Source organism: Vanessa cardui, chromosome 15, assembly GCF_905220365.1.
Source record: "Vanessa cardui chromosome 15, ilVanCard2.1, whole genome shotgun sequence".
NCBI classification, from domain to species: Eukaryota; Metazoa; Arthropoda; class Insecta; order Lepidoptera; family Nymphalidae; genus Vanessa; species Vanessa cardui.
The window spans coordinates 9,981,780-10,000,000 of NC_061137.1; the positions used below are offsets into that span (position 1 = coordinate 9,981,780).

The following is an 18,221-nucleotide window of genomic DNA, read 5'->3' on the forward strand; positions in this document are numbered from 1 at the left end:
CCTTTTTCTCAAATTGAGAAGAAGCCTAAGCCAATAGTCGGAAATTTACAGGCGGCACTTAATGTATTATTTATTGCATACTAATAAAATTCCTTATCCTAATATATGCTATTTCTATGATATAGATAGGTGGCAAATAGGCCAAATAATGGCCAAGAACATTGGCGCAGCAAGCAATTTTAACCACTTCTTACACGGCCAATATAACACCAACCTTGGAAATTAAGAACTGTAACTATACTGGCTCAATCACCCTTCAAACTGTATATGAATAGCTGATAAGTGGCAGATACCTCAGTCGGTTTTGTACCAAGCCCCAAAACGAAACCGCAATTATATTTTACGAATTTTATTCAGTCTATAGTTTGTACCCACTAAATGTTAAATTCGTCAGTGCATTGACTCCTAACACCTGTTGGAAGTAAAGAGAAAGCAATGACGTAGGTGTGACGCACGCGCGGCTGGATATTCAAAACGCGTCCGGTGACGTCACCAGGACCACTGTGACAATTTTCATACAGCGACAACTGATTTGCAACCCTAAAATTAATAAGAATAGATTTTAATATCGTTTGCACCAAGTGGTATGCTATATAGTCAAATACGGTAGAAATACGTCAAACAACTGATCCGTATAGTTTTACATCATTATAAATTTTAATTGCAACTGAATCGTAGAGCGGTCATTGAATTAACAATAAATGGGTTCGACTTCCCACTTTATGTGTAGAGTTGGTTCGTCTATTTAAATTAAATAAACGGCCAACGATTACAGTAATTTTATTAGACTATTAAATAGTTTAATGGAAGAGTAACTACATACAATAAAGTAGATCTGCTGATTTAACATCTGTTAAAACATTTAGATAATATTTGGTTGGTTAGTGCCCAATGTTGGCTGGTAGCATTTAGTACCATTTACCATATAGCCGATTTTCAAATTAGCCAACCAGTCTCATAAAAAAAAAAGTATTATTAGATTCCATTAATTTTTGAGCCAATAGTGGCCCAATTATTTTGCTAAATGGTTTAAATATCTATAGTTCCGCATATTTTAACTGCAATTCGAGTATTACCACAGAATTCTTAATAATGACATAATTATTTTCGTCCAAGAAAAAACGTGCACGATGTCTGTTACGTGTACGATGCCTTTAACAAGCATGCTTAGCGATAATTTAGCGACTAAAAAATCCGATATTATTAAAATATTATAAAAAAGGTTTATGGTTTTTTAAAAATATAATATATATAAACTTTACATGACGAAACCAAATTTATCAAAATATGTAGCTCCTGACAAACCAAAACCAGTCTATCGTATGGCAAACTATTTTTAATTGTTTAAATTTTTATATGACAGCATACGAAATTTGAGATACATGATTTTACCCTGATAAAAACCCAGGTTGCTTAAAAACTATTCAGAACGTCCCATCCCATCCCAGGGACCCAGTACATGTCCTGGGAAAACAAGAAAAATGGCAACTCTACCTTAAATTATTTTCCACATATAAAAAACATAAAACAGTCCTTGATAATTAGATATAATTGAACGTTTCGTATACAAAAATAGAATTTAAAGTCGTACAAAATTTTATTCAATTTTAGGGTGACGTCGTATGCCTTTTACGTTTGACTGCTTCTGACGTACGTGATCAAAACAGGACGCTCCAATGAATTTTACATTACTCTTACGAAATTATAAAAATGCGCAACTCATTCCAGATACTCAATACCACAAAGCGTACAATAATTACATTTTTATCAAGAACTAGTAGACGCCCGCGACTTGGTTCGCGTTTTAGGGTGATGGTTGTCATGTGTTGGGTAAAAGTAACCGATGTATTTTCTTGGAGTTCAAGTTTGCTTCATACCAAATTTCTTCAAAATCAGTTTAGAGGTTTGGTCGTGAAAGAGCGAAAGACAGACTGTCAGACAGAGTTACTTTCACATTATTATAATATTATATTAATATAGATAGGATTTATAAAGACAAAATAAAATTTTAAAAAATTAAATTATTAAAACTATTAAAAACAATAAAATGTGAAAAAGAAGTTATTAAGATTAGCAATAAATATTTTTAGACGAACGGAAAGAATCTTAGACGGACTGAAACTTGAAAGATTTGGTTCAAATACTTCGAATGGTTAATAGTTTTTAGTAACGCCATCTATGATGTTGTATCAGAATCAGATCGATAAGGTGGTTCGAATTGCAACTCGTTTTGTAAAGCTTCACACGGTAAGTACGCTATAGGCCACTAGATGTCGCTACTAGACGAGATAAAATCAATATAATTTTTTTTGTCTATACATTACCACACTATATAAACACTGCGAAAACTTCAAATATTTCAATGAAACAAACATTAGTGAAATTGAAGAACGCCTGTTGTATTTGATACTATTCTTTTAAATTATTTATTTATTGATTTGTTTCAATGGCTATTTTTATAAATCTACATCACCATATATTTACCAGAAAAGTACATTTTTTTTCGTTTTTGTATTAAAATTTGTGAATCGAAGCCCACGGAGTAACATTTAATTAAATAGGACCATTTATAACACCGGAATTAAGTAATCCATTTTCATTACACTTCATTTGTCCAATTCGAAGTTTAAATTTAGAAGCATTGTTGCATACAAGGTTGTATTTCTTAATAATTGTCCAAATAACTTCTCTATTGAACGAATATAGATCTATTTATTTACGATTTTATAACCAAGTATATGATTAAACTTTCCACCAACCCGCATTCGAACAGCGTGGTGGAATATGTTCCAAACCTTCTCCTCAAAGGGAGAGGAGGCCTTTAGCCCAGCAGTGGGAATTTAGAGGCTGTTGTTGTTGTTGTATATGATTAAACTAGCGACCCGCCGATACTAAATATACTACAGAATTTGTTTATTTACGACATCACATTAGAAACTTCTAAAATTACGATTGTTTCCTTACTATATTGACCATGCGTTGTATATAAAAAAAACCGCCTCAAAATCCGTTGCGTAGTTATAAAGATTTAAGCATACATAGGGATATATGGACAGAAAAAGCTACTTTGTTTTATACTATGTAGAGATATATTTTAATGAGTACCTATCGAATTCTAAGTCTTAGTGATAAGCACCTGACGCTCTAAATTTCACTTGTCATATTACCAGAGATAATCTGATAACTTGTATTTATACAGACGCTTCATGTTCTTGAGAAGTAATTAACAACAATGAATATTAAATTTATTTTATTAATTGATTACTATATTAATAATTTTAAGTCTCAAATTATTTATTTCAAGAGCATATAAAATAAAGTATATTTTATCTTTATTACATTTACAATAAACATGATGTCCATATTATCATTGTTATGACTTATCTATCTATTTCTATTTTTTAAATTAACGATTAAAAATGAAAACCTAACATTTATCGAAACTTTTGGAGAAATCATCAATAAATAACGTACCACACTAGAATAAGTGGTACTTAACAATTTATTAATAATAATTAGACAATGTTTAAAAATGCTATAAAGAATCAGTTAGTATTGTATGCCCATTTATTTCTTCTATATTTAATATTCACATACAACTACATATATAATTTTTTTAAATGAATTATTTCAACAATATACTATTAATTATAAACTGTTCGTAAATACTTAATGTATTTGTCTTATATAGATGATATAACTATATCTAATTACTAATATACACCTATATTATTACGTCAAACAAATAAAGTTAATTTATCAATTCACAATATTCATTTCCGTTTACAAAGAATACTCTTTAAGATATTGGATAACGACCTCGCAATATTCAATGCGAGTATATTAATTGTCAATTAAAGCCAGATTATAGGCGAGACGGATCTCAAACCAAAATTACTGTCAATCAATCAATTATCTTAACGTGAACATTTATCGGTACCTCTTTTATTAAAAACAAAAGTTGAATTGAGCGCCTCAAGCCATTTTTTACTTCAATGTATATTTATTTAAAAATTTGACAGTTCTAAATGGAATATTAAGTGTTTCTGTGGTCTATATAAATTTTAATATTAATATACTCATGTGAATTATTAAAAATAAATCGTACTTACCTTTTTGAACGTCTTGTTAGCATCCGGACTGGGCAGATAGAAGTCCACAATCCCGAGTAAACAGTCGTCACACCGACACACATCACTAGGCAACGACGACATCGACCCAAAACTACTACAACTATCCAATGAGTCGGTACGAACTAACTTCCCCGTACTGAGCGCTTCCATTTTAGCAACTAACAGCGATTCCATTAAAGATCTTGGCCGAGCGGGAGATCGGGAGCGACGCGGGAAATCTGGGGATAAAGTTCGATCCAAGAGGTCGGGGGATAGAGGTCGGTGGCGTGCGAAGTTAAGGGATGACAGGTCGGGGGATAGAGCTCGGCGGGATAGATCCGGCGACAGACACGGCACTAGGTCGCTCGAACTCGCCCGTGACAATGGAGGGGTCACGCTCCGGCAGTGTGACGATGTCATTTTCGTCGCCCGCATTGGATACACTTCCGCAATAACACTTCACTAGACGCACACTCGGTTTTGTCACGCTGTTTATATTTTATTAAGAACTTGACGTGTCACATTTTACGATATCAATAATTTCACTTTCGAACCACCGGATGCGATGCTATAGAGCGGTTAAACGAATCTGTTTGTTAAGAATATTATAAATTGGTATATTACACTAGTGCGTTCAACTAAATCATTATAATTTCGATTTTATTACCGACTAATGAATACATGTAAAGAACATCAGTTATGTCCTTTTTTATACAAAATTACAACAACATTTACGTGGTCATTATTCATATTTGGTGTGCGATTATGTTATTTATTCCGTTCACGTACATAATACAGCCTTCGCGAGCCTTCTCGAGCTACACCTGCCTTTATAATCGCAAAAAACTTACGAAGACAACTTCTATTTAATTATAATATCATGTTAATCTGACAAGCTCTGATAATAACATTAAATTTATTTCAACCTATGAACATATTTATAACTATATCTCGTTTATCACGATTCTTTTAAGACTAAAAGTTTAATCGCTGTTTTAATTTTGATATATCTAAATTAAATCTGTCACGCGGTTTCATATGTTAAAATCGAAGTTAAATTTTCAAATTTAGAATTTGTTCTTTTTTTGTTTTCGACCAGCTAAGCCAGCCAAGCGTCCATATGGACAAAAAATAATATAACCAGACTCTTCCATATCGTATGTGTTAATGACAATCAATGACATGCTTATGTGTAACAGAAATGCTGGAATGCTTTGTTATATGTGTTCATATTAATAACTTCTTTGAATCAATGCACAGCCTTTTCAATAAAATATGTAACGTGAAATAAATCGTTGAAGAAACGAGTATTGATACAGACAACACATAGTAAACATACATAGTATATTATCGTATATGTACCGTGTACAATTTCAATACTATCAATATATCTGGTGGAACATAAAACTCAGTTGACCCTGAAAACTAAATTAGTTTCTTTTTTTATGTATTCCAAAAGGATTTGATTAAATGTCACTGTTTGTATCTTTCTCTACCTAACCTACTACCTATCTATAACATAAAAGCTTAATAAAATTTATTAATTTTCATAAAAAATATACAACGATTAACAATTCATTCTCGGCGTTTTATGAAGAGATCTTCATTACAAAGTAAAGTTGTATTGTGGATTGAGTGAATAATTATATATATGTATATTATATTGTAGTATTATATATTTATTATATGTATATACGTAAACGAATTTGTGATCTACGTTTCACAATAAAATTATCATTAATGTTCGTATATAACATACTTATATAAATTAGTAAATAAACGTTATTAAAAATATATATAAAGTACTGTTCAAAACGCTAATTGAAATACAATACACGATTTTATAGTTGTTTTGTTACTTTAAAACGAAACAAAGTTGTGAATTCGGGGAGCAATTAGCATGTATGTACTAAACCGAATTACAATGTATTCAAAATTCAAAGGTAAATGTAATCTGAAGGTACATTACCTTAATTTAATGTTTTTTTTTTTCTTAATTACGTATGTAAAGGGAACTATACTACGACAACGACAACTTAGATGTAGCATCGGCAAATTCACTAAACCGATTACTGTCGATTTATACAACCAATAGATATAGCTGCCTATCGCGCCATTCGATGCTATTCGTCTATGTAGATTCTCGCGTCATTTCAACCCGAGAAAGCAGGTGCATGTAAATCGACGTGTCAAATTGACGAATATATCTATACATATAATAAAGTTGGAATGTCTGTTTGTAAAATAAAAATAGCTCTTTTTTACTCAATTCATATGTATGTATACATGGTATATACACCAAAGGAACATTTTTTACAATCTTTGTCTGTATGTCTGTTTGTTCGGCTAATCTCTGGAACGGCTGGACCGAATTTGACGGGACTTTCACAGATAACTGATATAATAAGGTGTAACTTAGGCTACAATACTTTTTTTGTTAAATTATGATATATCAAGTTATTGCGTTAGAGTAAATATCATATTCACATAAGAAATAAATATTGGAAATTTGGAATAGCGTATTTGATTCGGATGTGATCGGTTTTACGAATTTTGCCGATGCTAAATCTAAGTTGTGTCGTACTATACCAAATTCCAAATATAGATAACACAAATTGTAGATCCATATTGCTAGCTGTAATCGAACGATTTCTATTCAGTAAGCGGATATGTTCTGGGTGGGCCATTGTATATTGTGGGCTATTAAATTATAGGCGAAATACGATTAGGTAATCGTTTTATTTTTACAATTAATGTTAAGTTAAGTAAAATTAAATTTGGGTGGTCGCAATGTCATTTTTTGACGGAGACCAGGATTCAACATAAGTAACAGCCTGTAAATTCCCCACTGCTGGGCTAAGGTTCGTTCCAGTTAATCTCTGGAACGGCTCAACCGATTATGACAGGAATTTTACTGGCAGATAGCTGATGTAATAAGTAAGAAGTAACTTAGGCTACTTTTATTTTGTACATGAAACTTCAGTTTAATTATAACGCCCATGAAGTCGCGGCTTCAGTATATTGATTAAGATGTCTTCTAGAAATAATTATATAAAAAACTAGATTTTTAGTTTTAAATGTAGTTGTTAAATAGAATATTTTATTAAACTACATAGTTGCTACTATGTTCAACGAAAGTATGTTTTCAGTACTATTTATTTCTTTTGATATATTCACATAATTAACCAACTTGATACACTACTTTGATGCTCGTTTTCTTTTATTTTAAAGCTATAACGGTCAATGTCGCATAACACATCTGACATTTTACGACCGTACTTTTCGGTGAGTACCAAAAAATGACAGGAACTCTCTGAACGGCCTTCCTGATTGAATTAAACTAGCCTCGCTCAATAAACACTGACTTGTCAAAGACGAATAATTTTCTTTATAAAGATGATATTTTTGATGATACAAGACTTTTTTGGTTAATAGAATGAATGTTTTAAATTTAAGCGATTTAATACATATTATAGCATCGCTAACTACACTATGTACTCGACCGCCCTTATATTACAAGATAATGTTCAAGTACGCAAAACAATTTATTTCGCGATTTTCCTCTTAAATTTAATTTAAATATAACGTTACGTAAAACTCGTGTCTTAAAACCTGTAATCTCACGTATGATATGATGAATGGTTTGACAAAACTATAATGATGTGCTTGGTATAGCTTTGGGTAAAAACTTAATGATACGTTATAAAATCTATCGATAAATAACTAAGGATTCTTTGAGTTATTGATGCAAATTGGTTAGATCGTGTGTTGACTGTTTATATCTCGTTAATCTTGCTCCAATGACGTCATGGTATCCCTATCATGTTCACAACTTGAAATGTTAAATGGTTTCAAAATATATATGCGGTAAGTCTATTTGATTCCGGCCATAGAACTCTCCTTCGCATTTAAAATATTTCTTTCGATTACGGTATACAGTTCATTCTAAATTATAATATCTGTACCTAAAATATAGAATAAATAAATAAATATGGGACAACAACACATACATTACTCTGATCCCAATGTAAGTATCTAAAGCACTTGTGTTATAGAAAATCAGAAATAACGACGGTACCACAAACACCCAGACCGAAGACAACATGGAAAACTAATGAATTTTCTACATCGACTCGGCCGGGAATCCAACCCGGGACCTCGGAGCGGCGTACCCATGAAAACCAATGTACCCACTACTGGACCAAGGTGGTCGTCGTAATGACATGACATTACATGTCATAGGTTCCGGTATTATCAAACGACGGATCGATTTTCGTATTCTATTCAACATAATGGGGTCTAGTTATTTTTTTATTTATACGTCTAAATAGGCTGTCAAAGCCGAGCACTAAAAGTTAGTTGGTACGTATACGCACACTAGTATAGACTGTCAAGTATAAGTTGGCGTTCCTGTGGCAGCACCTGCTACACCCTTTGTTTTGCCACTTTTTTGTTTATTTTACCGATATCTCCCTAGAAAATAATTCTCTACGTCTCATTATTAATAGATTTTGGGTAAGTTTTCTTAATAGGGGTAAATAAAACAAATAAGATATAAATGAACAAAAAAATCAGTACATGTTTTTGCCACACGGCAACTTACACTTGACGTGCTATAAAGTATTATGACGTTTGACAAGCAAAGCTGTCACGAACACCAAGACAAGATTTGGTTTGTTTTAGATGTTTTGTAATGCGACATTACATCGAGATATATAAATAATCTAACGTTTAATGGTATTTAAAACCCGGTGGTAGAAAGGTCTAGTTAACTTGAAGTTTTACATCTGAACTTTTATTTGTCTTTGATTGGTGTTCCATTGATGGTGTTCCATATGAGTCGTGATGGCCCAGTGGTTAGAACGCGTGCATCTTAAACGATGATTGCGGGTTCAAACCCAGGCAAGCACCGCTGATTCATGTGCTTAATTTGTCTTTATAATTCGTCTAGTGCTCTACGGTGAAGGAAAACATCGTGAGGAAACCTGCATGTGACAAATTTCATAGAAAGTCTGCCACACGTGTATTCCACCAACCCGCATTGGAACAGCGTGGTGGAATATGTTCCAAACCTTCTCCTCTAAGGGAGAGGAGGCCTTTAGCCCAGCTGTGGGAATTTACAGGCTGTAGTTGTTGTTGTGTTGTTTGGTGTTCCATTTGTCTATGAATTTGTGGGAATAGAAATGCACTTGTGTTTGTTCACTCTTATATCTGACCGAAGGATATCTATTTAAAGTTCCAGTCTAAGTGGACTAGTACAACAAAACGACAACTAACAAATTAGATGAGTTACATGTTAGTAAAATAGAACGCTTGGCTGAAAATAAAATTGCATTTTCAATCTTGTCTTGAGTTATTGAAAAACAAAAAGTTGCACCATTCTTCTCTGCTTGGTATGCAAAGTTCCTCAGTTCGTCAAATACATAAGAATAAATAATTGAGATCCCACAAGGTAGATGTTCCCACAGAAGCCCGCTATAATATGGTATTTATGTTATATACATTATTATAATATCTATTTAAACAAAATTAGTTTAGATTAACGAAAAATATTTTGATGGTTTTCGTACGAATATCCTTGAACAATTCTTTCTATTTAAGGAAACCATTTATATATATATATATTTTTTTTTATTTATCTTGTTTTTATTCACTACCTGCGACGTACGTATTGACTGGCGATCACAGAATACCAGCGTTGAAACTCATTTTACAATGATTTTAAAATAAGCAGAGAATGTGATGCCTAATTTGAGCATCATATTCTCTTTGTCTATTGTTATTTTGTATGTATATATTTCTATGATCTGTAATATTTGTATGTCCAAATAAAGATTTTTTTATTTGATTTGATATACTAATTCTTTAAATACATAGTATTAATAAGTAAGTTTCATTAATATTTTACTAGTTTCCTTTTGCGATTCCAGCTGTGTGTGTGTGTGTGTGTGTTAGGTGGATCTACCATATGCCATGATGATCGATTGAGTAGTCAAAAAATCAAAGCGGAACAAAAAATAAATAAACAAAGTCACTTTAAAATATCTGATGTAATAATCGATTTTAAAAGTCGATTGTAAAATCGAATATTCCCCACATCAAAATTCGAAATAAGTACATAATAAAATTGATACATCCTTATTATCGCATTTTCGATTTTACTGGATCGACTTTATATTTAAATCTGCTTTTTATTTGACGTTTGACTTTTCAGATACTAATATTTATTCGTATATAAATTTTAGAGCAATAAAATAATGGTCTTGAAGTTTTTTCTTATGATATTTATTATCAATGAATTGTTATTTTGTTCTTAAGGATACGTATTTACATTTAGACTGTATTATATATTTTTTTACATAAAAAAAATATTTTCTTTAAGGTCTTAAATAAATATAAGTGAACAAAAACTCCCAGAAACTTCCTTATGCAAGCTACGACGATCAAAACACATGAATCCAATAGAGTAATTATAAAATAAATGATGCTTGATATTATGATTTGTATCAGCGTGGTAGAATATGTTCCAAACCTTCTCCTCAAAGGGAGAGGAGGCCTTTAGCCCAGCAGTGAGAATTTACGGGCTGTTGTGTTTGTGTGCAAATCGTGATCACATTAAATCATAGCCAGAATATATGCACCATTCTATTAGAGGGAAGGAATTAACCAATGGAGGCATTAACATATCATATTTTAAGAAATGTTTTAACATCGGAACCATAATGAAAACTGCGAATACAGCTATTCACTGTAAGGCTCGTTAGCCTGTATCATCTATATCATTGTAACACCTGGTATCGCAACTTATTAATTAGCAACATTATACCCTCAAAAAAATTATTTGGTACTATCTGACGGCCAACATTATCACGGCGCGCTTTCATTGGTCAGATCAAATGGCGCGCACTTTTCTGGCTTCCTGATACACACTTCTGTCCCTTTTCACGAAATCACACTCAACACATAAAAATTGTAATAGGTATATACAGAGTTATAGAAACGACCTCGTTTTCGTGTATTACAGATATTATGTATAGATTCAAATCTTATTCAAAACTTGCTTGTTACTGAATATGCTCAGGCTTATCTTGAATAGATTTCAATTGCACAAGAATGAACAATTCAACAATTTGAATATTATGCTCGCGCACGTAAAATGTTACTCACAATTTTGTCATGGGAAAGGGTTTATGGAAATTATTCTATGTGGATGTCATTATGCATCAACTGTTCAAGTCACTAAATCTAAATATTTAAATATATTCGATATGTCAGATTTATGCCAATTTAGACTGCAATGTTTTGAGATAAGATCGAAATTAGCATATCTCGATGTTAACTGATGTTTCCGCTTGAATGGCCGATATAAGAAGAGATTAAATATTCATTACGGTAATGTCAACGGTTTCGCTATAATATTGATTTCATAAATTTAATACGTAATCACATTAGAATTGAAAATGTTATTTCGATATTTAAAAAGATACATTACCAATAAACCGCAATGGCCCAGAGATTAGAAAGCGTTCATCTTAATCTGTAATTGCTGGTTCAAACCCATTCAAAGATTTTTTCATGCGCTTAATTTGTATTTATAATTCATCTCGTGCTCGGAGGTGTAGGAAAACTACGAGTGCCTAATTTTAAATACATACACACTAAACACAGGGACTCAAATGTGCTTTAGCTATTTATTAGACAAACCGACAAAATATACCGCTCGTAGGCATTACTGCTGTAAATAATATTGCATACATAGCTTACATTCCTCGCATCCATTGCAAGTTTGGGAACTAAGATGTTATATCCCTTTTAAACTGGCTTACTCAACTTTGCAACACATCAATACTATTTCATCTACCCTATATGTTTTGGTAGAGAAAATCTTAGCTTAATTTCTGTAAGGACTTTTTTATTATTTTAATAGATGACTGTTAGGACTTTTCTATAGAAAACACTAACGTAGACTATTGTTTAGAATAGCCGGATTATTTTTTTGGATAAAGTCGTACACGTGTTCGAACTTTTACTGTTGTCTTATGTGTTTAGATTTTATTCAGACATAGGCAATTAAAACATGTGGGGTACTTAATGTTTATGTTTGGTCTGGCCTCGACACGGGACGCCTGTGAGTAATATTCCACTCTGATATATATACCTATATATATTATATTTGTCGCAGCATCTGATAAATAACTTAGTTTAGAGATTTGATTTGTTAATTGTTATTTATTGATTAGTTTTTATTTGATTCTCTATGGCCAGTGAGGTCAAGCTCTTTGTCATGTTAGAAAAACAAGAAATGTCAGCTGTTAAAAAGGATATGAAAGATGGCGTTGCGGCTTAAAATATTTTGAAAAAATCAATATACGAATCCAGCTATAGATTTGTAGAAATAATACATATTTCTTGAATATGTAAGTAGAAGTTGACCCCGAATAAAACAATCTTGCCCGCTCCGTCATATTTAATATATATAATTATATATCCACATTTAATTATCTCATATTATATTGAATAATAGCGTTTCTTTTGCACTTAATTGCAAAACATTAATTGGATGGTAAAATCAAAAGATCATTGGTCAACAGTTTTTCTGGGAACTGATTCGAAAGCTCAAGAAATAACTCTACGAATCGTGGTCTTCAGATGTTTGGTTTTTGTTTGGGATTATATACCTGTACCGAATTTATTTACTAGATGAGAACCTGGCTTTGCTCGTTGAAAATAAATGAAACTAAACAAATACTGTTTTTCATTTACCTTTCATATAACATAAGTACCTATAACTTTTTCATAAAAAGTTGTTATCGTAAACTTTTTCGTAAACATTTCTATGTAGGTAGTTTAAACAAAAGAAAATTTCCTTTTTTGGGAATTTCAACTAATAATACCTACGTTCGGAAACAGTAAGTGTTCGGAAAGTTCCTTTTCTGAAACGTTGTCTGTTGAACTGTCATGTCATTGAAATTCATAGAATTTCTATCGAAATATATCAATTACCTACACGAATTTTGTGAATATATGTTGTCGACTAAAAATCATATAATTGTAGATAGGTTTCAATCAAGTCTGTCGTCGACCGGCGCGAAAATAGGAAGTAGAATATATACCTATATGTCATTTTAAGCCAAAAGATGTTACCTAACAAATAAGGGTGATATTTAAGTTATAGCTAGATATACTATATATGCTCACTACCTAATAAAAGACTAACATAAATAATAATTGTACATGATATAAGAATATTTTATGCATTTCAATATTGAATATCACTTTTCTTCAAAGCAATAAATTAAACCGTAAACATGTTTATTATCATACGTAATACTTTTAATAAATCATGCCATAACTATAACTTAGTTAAGTCATGATTTATTTAAAGGCATTACATAGGCTTAGCCTAAATACATGAATAATTCTAACCTAAAAACTTCAGTACATTTCAACTTCATATCGATCTTGTTATAGCTGTCGTGACTAAACTCTATCTAATGGGCAGTACATACCTACAACCCCACCTAAATACACACCCACTGAAAGTAACTCCTCCCCTTACTTACTTGTGTGCGTTGAAATAAAAAGTTCTTTATAGTGTACCTATAGAAGTTGTCAGAAGTTTATTTATCGTTGCATCATAAAGAACCTTACACATGACAGATATAACGTTGACTTATATTATTATATGTCTTTATTTAAATTGAGGTAAATTATTCTATAAATATATAAGTATTGATAATATTTATTTTATAAAAAATAATTAGAATATAAAATGGAAGAGACTAGTGTAATGTTTTTGTAAAGCACAGTCAATAAGTACACGTTACGTGCAATCATCATTGTAGGGAAATAAATCGTCATTTAAATATATCAACGTGCCTATACATCAATATGTAAATGAGTACAGTAATTGATTTCTAAGTTAGGCATAACAGTCGATTACTTAAGCCACGTAAAAAAAGGTATTAAGATTTTAAACCATCAGTCAATACGATGCATTCGCAATTAATTGTCTTACAACTATAAAGAACCTGAAATATTTCACAGCGCAAAAACTTGATTGCAGGAAATGCCATGCATCGTGCGAGCAGCCATATGTTTTATTTAATGTTATGGCAACTAATACTTGGAAACGTTTTGCTTTTCTAGCGAGTATCGTGCTCTGTGGATGAAAAGAAACAGTACAGCGCCCCGCCCCGAGATCATACGACTCTATATTAATATCATACTTATATAAAAACACTTGGTGGTATGATGAACTCTACCTATTAGGTATACCTACAGATAGATAACTAGTAGGTATTTGTTTATTCTTCTTAATAGGTTTATGTCGTAATTATTTTTGTAAACCGATATGGACTTGATCTTTTATTTTCAAATATGTAAACAAATATATATGTACGTTTAATATTACTTTGGGTGATTTTAAAAAAATCATCGGATGTTTAATCTAAATAAATTATAATAAGGTATAAGGTTTATCAGTTCGGCTAAGGAAACCCGAGCTTATACCGCTCTTCGAATGCCAGTTGGTGGATATATGGCACAGCTTCATACGATACAGGTTTTAAACGACGATTTCCTTCGATGCCATAATTATTCAAATTAATCACATGCAAATGTAGTACTTACCCGGATTTAAAACTGCAACTCCAGTTAATTAAATTATTAATTTGAACGAATGAATATCTTATTTCAATAATAATAAAGTTCAATTTGGCAGCGTTTTTTACGTCATATAGGTACGTATATTATACACCACCTAATGGCAAGTTCTTTCAAATGCCCGTAGACATTGGTAATGTACGGAATTACTATTTACTATATCATTACTCATAACACCAATGCACCGCCATGGGAACTAAGATCTTATGACCCTGTGCCTTTAGACACTGGCTCACTCAACCTTCAAAATGAAACAGAATAAACTAAGTATTACCTTTTGGTGGTAGAATATATAGTAATTGAGACATCTTATGTTGGTACCATCAAATACAATACTTGAGACAAGCGTACCGTTGTGTAATTGCGCGATTTTTTATTCACATATCGGGTTTTGAAAAAAAGTAACAATTAATGTTAATGAGGAATTACTATTACTCGCAATAGGACTTAAGAATGTTACTTTTTTGCAAGTTAGGTACTCTGCATATCATTAGTAGACTTCCCGATCCGTTACCCCGCAAAAAACACTTAATTATATTTTTTTAAATAATGAAATCCTCATTATTTTAATTGATTATTGTACGACATATAAAGAATACATGGGATTAGAATACCAGCAAATATGCAAACAGGTAGTCTTATCATTTAAAGCAATCTCTCAAGGATTTTGAAATATTTTTAGTAAGAGAACAGTACGCAGTATTGTGTAACTACAGGCACAAAGGACATAACATCTTAGTTCCCAAGTTTGGTGGTACATTGACAATATAAAGAATAGTTAATATTTCTTACAGCGTCATTGTCTATGGACGATGGTGACCACTAACCATCAGGTGGGCCATATGCTCGTCCGCCAACCCATACCATAAAAAATAACGATTAAGTGTGGTCAAATTATAAGAGGAATTTTTATATCATGTCAACGTTTACCTACTTGTCTTTCTCCCAATTTCGCAGACTTTTATCGACAACGTTTTTGAACCTTTCTTTGATTTGATGATGAATTGGTTCATCTCGTATTAAGCAATTCACTTATCACATAAGAAAATATCTGCATAATAGATACTTTAACCTTTAATCATCTTTTCTACATTAAGTCGCGTAATCTATCAGTACTTTTACGTTAATCTGGTATAAAATTATTTAAGGCAGTAAGTTTCAAAGTAAACACTTTTCAAAGTCACTTGGTGGTAGGGCTTTGTGCAAGCCCCTCTGGGTAGATACCACCCACTCATCAGTTATTCTACCGCAAATTAACAGTACTCAGTATTGTTGTGTTCCGGTTTGAAGGGTGAGTGAGCCAGTGTAACTACAGGCACAAGGGACATGACAACTTAGTTCCCAAGGTTGGTGGCACATAGTTAATATTTCTTACAGCGTCATTGTCTATGGGTGATGGTCACCACTTACCATCAGGTGGCTCATATGCTCGTCCGCCAACCTATACTATAAAAAAATTGTCTCTCCGATTACTTTAACATACTAAGTTCTCCAATTTATATGTTATAGATAAGTCATATTGACAGATCTTTACCTATATAATATGGATATATGTACCAAATGGATCAATCTTATTCCCTGAATTGGAAAAAACTAGGTAAATTTATGATAGGTTCATCTATGAATACGTGTATTCTATACATAAGATAATCTAAATATCTATATATGTGTATATTTTCAAAATGTTTATATTCAATATTGTATGTATATTGTCGTTTATAATTTTCTCGTTAATTACTAATGGTATTTATTGTTACCGATGGTGAATTTTAATATAATAAGTTGTCCATACTAACAAATATTATAGTAAAATAATGTAATTACATAAATACGTATAGTGTGAAAATACAGACAGTAAGTGGACAGGAGAAAATGTTAAGTAATTATCGGTAACTGTTGCCTGCAGGCTCTTGTCTTGGTGTCATAACACTAAGTGGAATACGTACTTAGCTCTGCGTTTACATTTAAATAAAACAAAAACAGCCTGTAAATTCCCAATGCGGGCCTAAAGGCCTCCTCTCTGTTTGAGAAGAAGGTTTGGAACATATTCCACCACGCTGTTCCAATGCGGGTTGGTGGAATACACATGTGGCAGAATTTCTATGAAATATGTCACATGCAGGTTTCCACACGATGTTTTCCTTCACCGCTGAGCACGAGATGAATTATAAAGATAAATAAACACATGAACCAGTGGTGCTTGCCTGGGTTTGAAACCGCAATCTAATCACACAAAATCTAACAACTGGGCCATCTCGACTCTCTTTAAAATGTTTAAATAAAACATTGAGTTATTCAGTAGACATAAATAGCACTTGGATTTATAAAGCGACTAGTTTTTGCCCGCGTTTTCGCTCTCGTTTCAGGGATTTGGGTGTCATGTGTCGGCAAAAAATAGCATACATCCTTAATTGTAGTTCAAATTTGCTTCATACTAAATTTCATCAATTTCGGTTCAGCAATTTGGTAGTGAAAGAGCGACAGACTGACAGAGTTACATTCATATTTATAAAGTTACTATAGATTCAGATTTTGCTACTTTCCATACAATCAACGAGTACAATATAACACTGTGGGATTTTCTTAGCAAATAAATTCGATAACTTGAATTAGGCCGACCTAGAATTCAAATACGGAACCACATTATCTACAGTTGAACAAGAATCTCATTAAATAAACGTACCAGTCAAATCCAATAAGCCATAAAATACCAAGTGATTTGAAACAATCGTTCTTCATTTAAATTAATGATTAACTATTTACGTCAACTACCGTCAGAAAAACAATTAAAATTAATTATAATGGTAGCACAATCATACATCTCACCTGAGATGTATTAAAACTAAAACAGTAACAGCAATGTATCAACTATCAACAACGTTACAACACGACCATATCGTTTATGACAAATGACCACAACGGAGCTAATGTTAAAACAAACAACAGACGCAGTATATCACTATAGCGAATAGTATAAATCTATCAGTATAACAATTTATCAATGTTTACCGTCTGTCAACTGTGGCTGAGGCACTATTAATCAGAAATGATACAAAATATTGTCCCTATTGCGATTGGATAAGAAATTTGTGCTGTTAGAAAAGCATTATTTAGTAAACATAATTCGTCATTCTAATAATAATACAATAATCAAAGATGTCATTGTCAGCTCATCAATAAGTTATATCTTAAGATAAATGACAGTTCAATTTTTTATTTATCTAAAATAGATTAGAAGGCAGTAAATGGCCATTGGTGAGCGGTATTAAGTTCCACTGTAAACAAGAAACGAAATAACTATTTCTTATCAGCTATAATAATGATAAGTTATGCATAAACTAATTTTGATTACTTGCTTAATGATTTGTATCATTGAGTAATCGATTTAAAATTAGAACTACTTCTAATATCAATAATAAATTACAAAACAATTATTTTCATTCA

The 18,221-nt window shown here is 32.0% G+C and overlaps 1 protein-coding gene across 5 annotated transcripts in view; it reads right to left on the bottom strand.

Annotated features, from left to right (window-relative positions):
* The window catches only part of LOC124535645 (inositol-trisphosphate 3-kinase B), a 173,103-nt gene that overhangs the window by 67,505 nt on the left and 87,377 nt on the right, over window positions 1–18,221 (bottom strand). For 2 of the 5 annotated variants that reach the window (XM_047111925.1, XM_047111923.1), the window contains exon 2: window positions 4,113–4,680. The exons of 1 other annotated variant lie outside the window; for it this stretch is intronic. In XM_047111925.1, the coding sequence (XP_046967881.1) occupies window positions 4,113–4,547 (435 nt within the window). In that variant the 5' untranslated portion in view covers window positions 4,548–4,680. Of the gene's footprint in view, window positions 1–4,112; window positions 4,702–18,221 lie in introns of all 5 variants that reach the window. 2 more of the 5 variants (XM_047111924.1, XM_047111922.1) reach the window with 1 other exon arrangement.